Genomic DNA, 9,663 nt, shown 5'->3' with positions numbered 1-9,663 from the left:
ATGGGGGGGTGGGGGTCAGAGGAAAAAGGAGGAGACCATTTGGGCCGAGGTGGGAGAGTTTCAAAGTGCGGGACGAAAGAAAGAGGCCAGCTGGGAGAGAGTGTGTGTGTGTGTGTGTGTGTGTGTGTGCGTGCGTGCGTGCGTGCGTGCGTGCGTGCGTGTGCGTGTGCATGCGTATTTGTGTGTGTTGTCATTTACGTGAGAGAATGAGCTTGTATCAGTGTGTGTTTGTGTGTGTGTGTGTGTGTGTGTGTGTGTGTGTGTGTGTGTGTGTGTCTGTTTTACGGGGGCAGGCCAAGTCGCTGACAGTGAGACAAATGTTGTGACTGCTTTATGGATTGCTTAACAAATGCAGCACAAATAGTGGCCTGGCACAACAATGGAAAAACACTGTCCCTCGCTCAATAAACATTATGCAGCGTCTCCCCCTCGCAAAACACCAGGGGAGCGGGGCCGCCATCCACCGGATGCACTTTTCCTCTCTCCGTCTGTTTTTTCTCTCCCTCCTCCTCCCCCATCTCTGTCTTTCTGCCTCTCTTCTTCCCTTTTCTATAGCAACACTCAAGATTTTCCCACGGACAGATTTTGTACGGCCATAAACTGATGATAGATAGATAGATAGATAGATAGATAGATAGATAGATAGATAGATAGATAGATAGATAGATAGGTATTCCTCATCCCTCCCTCTGTCCTTCCTCTTTATTCCATCTTTTATTTCGTGCTGAAATGTCAGTGACGATCACGTTGTCCGGTGACTCAGTGTAAAGACATAAATAAGGTTTTAAAGAGGGGGAAAAGCTGAAAACATGACAGGGAAAGTATGTGGAGCGATGCCTTGCTGGTGACTAAAGCTTTGGGTGGATGAATGGACGAGAGAGCAAGACAGACAAACAGAGGGAGAGAAAGAGAGAGAGAGAGAGAGAGAGAGAGAGGTAGTCCCAGAGGCCACATGAGTTAGCCCACGTCTTTTGCGCCCACCCCCTCCTTCCCCCTCAGCACACACATACACAACACATGACTGTCTCTCCAGCTTGCGTGCGTGCGTGTGTCTGCGTGTGTGTGTGTGTGTTTGTGTGCGTTTTTGTGTGGCTGTGTGTGTGTGTGTGTGTATGTGTGTGTGATTAACAGCAGTGACATTAGGTTATGTGTTATTGCCTTTTGTGGTTTAGCTGGACAGGAAACACGGTTTGGGCTGTCGGCCGCCGATTTAGGGCACCTCACAGAGGATGCTTTGTGTGTGAGGCTGAGTGTGTGTCTGCTCCTTTGTGTGTGTGTGTGTGTGTGTGTGTGTGTGTGTGTGTGTGTAAGGGTGTGTCTGTGTGTATATAGGAGTGTGTGAGCATATACAGGCAGGAGCTGTGTTCATAATTTCTCCCTATTGCACACTGTTTATTTCAACAGAGAAAGACGTCGGGGAAAATTCAGCAGGCATTTTAGATCCGTCCTAACAAGCAGGAAATTTTTACTTTCCGATGCTACGGCGCAGTTTCGCTCAATGTCGAAACATATTTGGAAATAGTTTTTAGATTTGTTTTGACACAAATTTTCTACGTCATTTATACATTAGAGATTTAAGAAATGTAACTTTTACGCTTAGAAGTTCTTAACACCCTCTCAAAGTCTAAAAAACTATATGATATTTATATTCAAAGTGCTGTAATGTAACAGAGCCACACCAAGGAAAGAGGTCCCCCCTCCCTTAATCTTTATCCCTCCATCTCAGCCTTTTCTCACTGTTGCTGCCCCACTCTTCCCACTGTTCAAAAGGACAGCCTATAAATAGATATTAGGCAATATCCTTAAGAGTCTGCACAGAGAAGACGAGAGAGAGGGAGAGAGGGAGAGAGGGAGGGATGGAGCGACATTCTTACAAACAGCTGATTGTGTAAAGAGGGAACAGTAAGTAAGACAACACCGGGGGGAGAGGGAGACAAGAAGACAGAGAGAGGGACAGAGCAGGAGGACAGTCGATGTTAAAATAAGAGAATAATTCAAGAGTGTGTGACGGAGAGATAGAGACAGAGCGAGGAGGAGAAACTGTTTTGAAAGCTGAGAATAGGAAACGCAACGGGAGAAAAAAAGAGAAGGAGAAGGGAAAAAAAAAAGAAAAAGCGATGGCAATAAAGCGACTGATAGCTTGACACGGAGGGAAACATTTGTTTAAATTCCCGCCTGAGGTGTCATACAGATGTAAATGTTGCGGTCGGCTCCTCGGAGGCAAAAACGCCCTGGGCGCCTTATCTAAAAGGCACATTCCGCTCAACTATTTTGATATGCCCTTCCATTCCCTCAGAGAACAATTTCAAAGATAACTCGCATTTCCACGCAAATAGACCCGCACCTGAGTGACAGGCAGGCAGTTCACAGCAGTCACAAGGTGGCGGAAAAAAACACACACACACACACACACACACACATATGCACACGCAGAAGCATAGACACTTTACTGTGGAATTCTCCAGAGGAGGCTCCCACGCTCCCTGAAAGCTTGTTCTGAGTAGAGGAGTTAACAAGAGCAGTTAGCAGTATGATTATGTTAGCAGCCAGACACACCGAGCGAGAGAGCCGGGCGTGTGTGTGTGTGTAAGTGTGTGTGTGTGATAGCCTGTGACATTTCTGCGATGGCTGCTTTGTCTTTCACTCACTCCTCATTGAAGCTGAAACAAATCTTTGCCCCCATTTTGCTTAATTCATTCGATGTGTGTGTGTGTGTGTGTGTGTGTGTGTGTGTGTGTGTGTGTGTGTGTGTGTGTTTTTTAAATGTTTTTTGCATGTGTGAGCTCCCTCGCTTGCGTGTTCATAAGCCGGCTGCCTGTATTTAAACATGCTTGCGTGTGCGTAAGCTTGCCGCTGCTGACGTGCCAACATGAAATGGGCACGTTGATTACAGTAAGCGACGGCCAGGAGACGGTTAACCACCATCGATGGCGATTATTCGGCCCGTTAATGGACGTCCGTCTCTGTCCGATTAGTGACTTAGCAGCAGTGGACATATGTGATATGAGAGGGACTTAGCCGAGGAGCCGCTAATCATCAAAAAGCCAAGGGGAAGTGGTGCTCTAATCTCAGCTTAGAGCTCTCACTGTGTGCATAGTTGTGTGTGTGTGTGTGTGTGTGTGTGTTTGAGAGAGAGAGGTTGATGGGTAGAAAAGACAAACAGCTGATTATAATTTTGTTTCTTTGGAGTTTACTTATTAATTTGATTTGTAAATCAAAAAATACACTGCAATATTGTTGCAGTGGTGTTATGTCATTTGAAATGTCATTACTGTGCTTTATAGAAAGGGCTAGCAGCGTGTGTGTGTGTGTGTTAGAGACTGCGTTTGGCGTGAGATGTTGAATTTTTGGCTTTGTAAGATGGGGCAAAATTATGCTAATATTCTCTAATTATGACCTGGACGACGCTGCCAATTTATCGACTTAATAAAACCTCATCTTTTTTAATCCTCGCATCGCTCCGCGCTTTCAAACGTCTTCCTCCGGGTCTCTCCCGGCGTGACAGCCCCTGCCAAACTTTAAATGAAGTAGCCGGCGTAACCTGCACACCCGCCGTGCCCAATTGTATAGTAATTCCACTTCAAAGGCGAACGGGAGGGAGAGAGGGATTTTATAGCCGGAGAGGAGCTGTGAACGGCCTCCCCATTCATAGACACCCACCTCAGAGGAAGTAGTAGCAGAGGTGGGGGGGGTGAAAAAGAAGAAGAGGGGCAAAATACAGCAAAAAGAATGATGAAATGAAGCACAGTTATTTTCTTCAGGAGAGTGAAGTGCTCGCTCTGGCCTGCAGAGTTTTTGGATATCTGTGTTGCTTCCTGTGTTAATGTGTAACTGTTCTTGTCTATGGATTGCCTCTCCATTTAGAACCGCCAGTGTGGCTACTGTGGTTAAATGATAAAGACAATAAAATAATAAAAAACAAAATTCCTGCTTTCTATAGCTGAGCCAAAGTGCGACATTAGTGAGGTGAGCAGATTCAAAACTGACCCCAGGTCTGTGTGCAGGGGTTATGGCTAGGCAGACGTGCGCACATATGGGACACAAGGGGAGGTGTGTGTGTGTGTGTGTATGTGTGTGTGTGTGTGTGTGTGTGTGTGTGTGTGTGTGTGTGTGTGTGTGTGAGAGAAACAAAAGGCTTCAGTGTGAGAGAGTGAAAGGAGGTAAAGTAAACAGACAGACCTGCAGTGTTGAGAGCCTCTGTTCTATGTATGTGCACTTTTGTGTGTGTTTAAAAGTTTGCGCTCACTCACCCACACACAGTTTTCGCCTCTTTCATCGTATCAATAAGTGTTATCAAAAGTCAATTTCAGTTTTAATATCTATTGCATTTAATGATAGCAGCGTGGCGTCTTATCTCTGAAGTCTTTTGTCATTGAAACAAATAGAGCATCTTTACTGGTCATTTATGGCCTCAGCTTTTGCTGAGCAAGCCCACGTAGGTAGAGCGTCCAAGAAAAACAGATAAAGAAATCAGCTGCTGATACACATTCCACTCTGTTGACTCCCAGAAACGTCTGTGTGTGTGTGTGTACGTGTGTGTATGTGTGTGTGTCTCCACACTGACCTACATGAAATTCTAACTTGTTCAGCAGTGAGGAAAACGTACAAAAAAGCCATTAAAATACTGAGACTGTACTTTTACAGAACTTGATGTAGTAGTAAAAACTGTACTTCTCTGTTGTGGTGATTTTATAATTTTCTGATTTAACTCCAAATGAAGTATTACATGGGTCCCTCATCAGTAGGTGAAATTGCACAACCTTTAAAAGCTCTGCAGAGCCCATTGAAACTCAAAAATGCATGCAAAGCAAACAAAACAGCCTCTGTGTTCCTGAAAACTTGACTTTCTGGAGATAAAAAAAAAAAAAAGAAAAAAGTTCCTCAGCAATATGCACATGATAACACCAATTTGTAAACTGGTTTAGATCATTAGATTATCTATGAGGTCTAGAAATCTTGGAGGCAAAATCTTCCAAAAACAATTAAGCTTATTGAATTACATCACTACAGTGGAAAGTTAGTCTTTTTTTTTTTCTTTTTTTTTTTCTTTTTTTTTTACAGTGTTTCTGGAGCGTAGTTGATTCGATTTTGACCTTAACCATCCCTGTGATAAAGCAACATTTTGGGTTGGGTTTCGTAGCGTGGCGCTGTCCTCAACGCCTCCAGTGAGCAGCACTCAATATTGTTTGCCTTTCCACTGTCATAAGGTAAATAAGCAATGAATTAGTGGCAGGGCTGCTCCTAGGAACAATGCCAGATGTACAGTCCAGAGGAAATCCAATAGAGTCAAGAGGGTAATCAGTTTACTGGAGACAAGCAGGGGGGGAGAGGGGAAGAATTTAAGAGAGGAAGGCCGGAGAGGAAGACGGAGCAAATCAGAGACAGACGATGTATGGATGGAGGATGAAGACTTGATGATGTAGCAAAAGAGAGAACGAGCAGAAAACAGCTTGTGAAACGAGGGGAACGAAAGAGGTAGAGAGGGGTTTGAGAGTCGGACGCCTGTTGCTTATTTCTTGTTTTCAGCCGCTTCCCATCACACACACACTCACACACACACACGCACACACGCACACACGCACACCCCTCCCCTCCAGTTTTCACAGTCTCTCCATCCCTCCATCCACGCCTCCATCCCTCCATCCCTGTCATGCGTTGCCTCTGTGCGACTGAGTGTTAGCAGCCTATTACCCAGGGTCATAGTCACAGTGGCTTCAAGGCTGACAAGTGCATCTGAAAGCACTCAGGCGATCCTGAGAACCACATTAAATTCTATTATTGCCACATAGTCACTTCATCCCTATTCAGCTGAAGTACAGGGAGGCAAATTTACCTTGTGAGAGACAGAGTTCACCTAATAGATGTGGCTTTATATCCTTTCCTTCTTTTCAAGGGAACAAAGCCACAGTAACAAATGCAAACAGCGGGGCCCTTGTGTTGCTTGCTATTTTCCTCCAGTTCCTCTATTGTCCAGAGGTTTTCATAAACACATATAATTGTCACTGTGCATACTGCTCTCACTATCTGTCTTTCTCTCTCTCTCTCTCTCTTTCTTTCTTTTTTTTTTCTCCCTCTTTCGCACTCTATGTCTCTCTCTCTGAAAGCCCATTGTCAAGACATGGTCATTTCCTCAACAATGCCAGTGCAAGCGGGCTCCATTTGCAGTAATGGCCCCGTCTTTTGGAAACGTGAACGTTGAATGGCCCCCATGGTAAACATACTGTAAGACCTGAGAGTGTGTTTGAAGGTCTGCCAAGGAGCTGGGTGCTCACAAACTGACTGAAGGGGATATTGTGAGGAATTGCACTGGGAGAGCTCTGTCGTCTGAATGTGCTGAATGTGCAAAAAAAAAAAAACTAATCCAGAGAAAAGGGAAGATAGAGAATTGGTGTAGGTTGTTGAGCTGAATCGGATTTGGTGAATACCTGCAGGAAGGACTTAAAGATGTCTTCATGGGAGCATTTTGCTGTAGTTTACACACAAAGTGGATAAAAATAAAAATGGGAGTTGGACTATCCAGGAATTTACAGGAACTAGATCCATCCACAGGAAGCTCCACACTCTCTGTTGCCACCATCATGTAACTCCAGTTCTCGACCTGTTATATCATCCTTTGAATATTGCTCACTCTTCCTCCTGTTTTTCCTCCTCTCTCTGTCTTTCTATCTCCCTTCTTCTCCCTCCTTTTTTTTTCCAGGATGTCTTCCAAGCGACCAGCCTCTCCATATGGGGGGACAGATGGAGAGGTAACCATGGCAACCAGCAGACAGCGAGTGGAGGATGAGGAGAGCGAGGGACTGGGCGGTGTCATCCACCTCCCCCTGGCCTCCTACTGCGGCAAGGTGTCCCCTCGCTCGCCCCCCAACCGCAACTTGGACAGCCCCCTCAACATGGTAAGGACGGCTACCGCTTTCATGCCCGATTGTCATTTAGTGTTTCTGTGGTTGGAAGGACCCACCTATGGGTGGCCGCTGCCTCGAGCGCCGGCTCACGGGTCGTGCTTTGAAACAGGTACAACATGGTGCGACCCACAGCGTGCTACAGCTTCAGGTTCACAACTTCACATCACTTTGCTCTCCGGTTGAAAAACTTTTTATAAAAACATTTCAGTAATGTTTAATATAAGAAAAACACATTAGCTAGAAGTGCCATGACACACACATTTTAGATTCAGTGTGGCTTACACCTCCCGAGGACATCATTATCTGATGTTCACTGACAATGCACATCCGTAAATCCACTTAGAAAATCACTGGAAACAAAACACGTCTAATAACTCCTGAGCTTGCTTGAGAGTCATCATGTTTTAACGGTTTCTTCAGTCTCAAAATAATCAGCTCTTTTCAGGTGCGCAGGTGTATTCCAAACAGGATCTGCTAATAGCTAATTCTGCATTTTCTAAATGGTGGTTTCGCTAAAATGTAAACAAACGGAGGCTAAAGTCGGAGCTCAAGTTGTAGACGACAGTGTAACCCACTGAAACCATGGCAACGTTATACTTCCTGTTTACATCCCCGAAAAGAATTAAGGGAACTGTAGTTTCAAAACTTAGAACAGGATTGTCCCAACAAATAGATGTGAAACAAAGAACATTTCACATGAGTGACAAAATCCGTTAATATGAACTTATTTTGAGCTGCAATGTCAGCAGAATGTCTCATCAACATGTTTCTTACATTCCTGGAACACTGGCACTCCATTCACTTGAAGATAAAACATAAAACAAACAAAATCAAATTTAAATGACATACATCCATTTTTGTTTCTGTTGTTTTAAAAAAAAAAAAAAAAAAAAACGTCCTAAAACATGTACTCACAGTTCTAGTTCTACTCACCTGCAAGTTCACTGTGCAGGCCTCGTCACTGGCCTCCATCTCTCTGTCTCTGTTGGGTCTCAGCCCTGTAATGCCGTTTGCCTTTCTGTGTATGAGAGGCTCGAGGTTGAAAGTGAACCCCGGGGCACAGACCCCAGATCAGATTATGTTCACCGTAATCCTGACCTCCAGCATTACGCAGGGATAGTCAGCAGCGAGGATGGAGTGAAGCCCTCTCTGTAATACAGGCTTCGTAAATGAGCAGGAGAAGCAGGTAGCGCCCGGTGCCAGTAAATTAAAACCTTTGGTAGAAAAATGTTTTATTTCTGTGGACGTACTTGGCTAGAAATTAACTTCTTTTATTTGCTATCTTTTGAAATGGGTATATAATGCAGTTTCAGGAATGAAACATGTTCAAAATAATTAGAATTATCTTGTTTATATTGAATTTCCAGTAATTTCTGGACAAGTAAACAGAAATGTTTCTGCATATTCAAAACAAAATGATTGGATTTACAGTCTGGATCCCTTTGATTTTAGCATGTTGTTTATTCTCCTTATGCTGACTTCAGAGTCACCTTTGAAACCCCCATCAAAAACAACTGCACACATCTCAGCAATGAGGAAACAAAATATATGTATTTGATAGACATGAAAAGAGTGAGATTTCTAAAGAGGTAGAAATTGACTTTCTCCATGAGTGAAAAGCAGTTTGGTGCTTAGAGATGGAGGTTGTGGTAGGTGTTGTTTTTTTTTTTTTTTAAATGGGGGAAAAAAACGAAGGTTCAAGGCTACTGTTTGGGCGCGCACGTGTTTTTGCTTTTATGTGCGCGCCACCAGCCGTCGCCTTGAGCCCGCTTGATGCACAGTTGCGTGACTGCAAAATGTGAGCCATTGCAGTGAGTCATTTTCTTTGGGATGAAGTGTGACATTGTTGGTGGCGCTGAATGTATGGCTCTGTTTTTGTAAGTGCTTTTGAGTGTGTGTGTGTGTGTGTGTGTGTGTGTGTGTGTGTGTGTGCATGTGTGTTCGCACAGTTTCATCTTCTGTGTGATTCACATTAAATAATAGTGTAGGACTCCCAGTGTATACTTTTATTGTAAACTGCTGTTAGTTGATGTGTGTGTTTGTGAGTACACAACTATGTGTGCGTTTAAAGATGACTGTCTCCCTGCATGTGGCTCATTACACATTCTATACATGTGGTGTGATTTACAATATATGTTCAGTGCAGAAGTGTGATTACATGACTGTGTAGGGTATTACATGATGCTTGTATGCATTATTTCGTTTTTATTTTCTAAATTGTGTTTTGTGTTTGCGTAAGAAATTGTTGACTATCCTCCGTGGCAAACATGTGATGAACCTTTTTTTCCCGCTGCAGTGTGTTTTCACTTTGTGTGTGACATGGTGTCAGTGCCTTCCCCTGAGCCCTCACCTTGATACACACAGGCGCACACCTTGTCACAGCAGTGCTCTGATAACAACCGTCGACCTTTCCCCCATACCGACGATAAAACAATGAAACGGTGCTTAGGAGCTGTAATGGAAGGCTAATTCTGTAATTAGCCCGCTGATTAGCCTGTAGGCCCCTCCCACGGTGGACTCTGCGTGTGTGGCAGGTGCCGACTGTAAACCAAAGTCCTGGGACCTAGGGGGAGCACACACACACACACACACACGTGCAAACACACACATATTCACACACATATACCATGTTATCTTTTGAAGAGAGGGATTTGATTATCCTTGGTTCATTAAGATAAATGTATCTGTTATATTTACACGAAACACAAAAAATATACAATTATATATATATATTAATATGTAGTGCAAATTTTGATGTGAT

General features: G+C 44.0%; 1 protein-coding gene across 6 annotated transcripts in view; it reads left to right on the top strand.

The window, feature by feature from the left end:
- The window catches only part of sox5 (SRY-box transcription factor 5), a 91,790-nt gene that overhangs the window by 5,160 nt on the left and 76,967 nt on the right, over positions 1 to 9,663 (top strand). For all 6 annotated transcript variants that reach the window (XM_087178414.1, XM_087178412.1, XM_023423000.2 and 3 more), the window contains exon 2: positions 6,698 to 6,893. In XM_087178414.1, coding sequence (XP_087034540.1) covers positions 6,698 to 6,893 — 196 coding nt within the window. The remainder of the gene's footprint in view (positions 1 to 6,697; positions 6,894 to 9,663) is intronic.

Source organism: Seriola lalandi, unplaced genomic scaffold, assembly GCF_002814215.2.
Source record: "Seriola lalandi dorsalis isolate HSWRI2012SDOR001 ecotype SW California unplaced genomic scaffold, Sedor1 jcf7180002054688, whole genome shotgun sequence".
Classification (NCBI taxonomy): domain Eukaryota; kingdom Metazoa; phylum Chordata; class Actinopteri; order Carangiformes; family Carangidae; genus Seriola; species Seriola lalandi.
The sequence above is the reverse complement of the archived record's forward strand: the minus strand, read 5'-3'. Positions and strand labels throughout refer to the sequence as shown.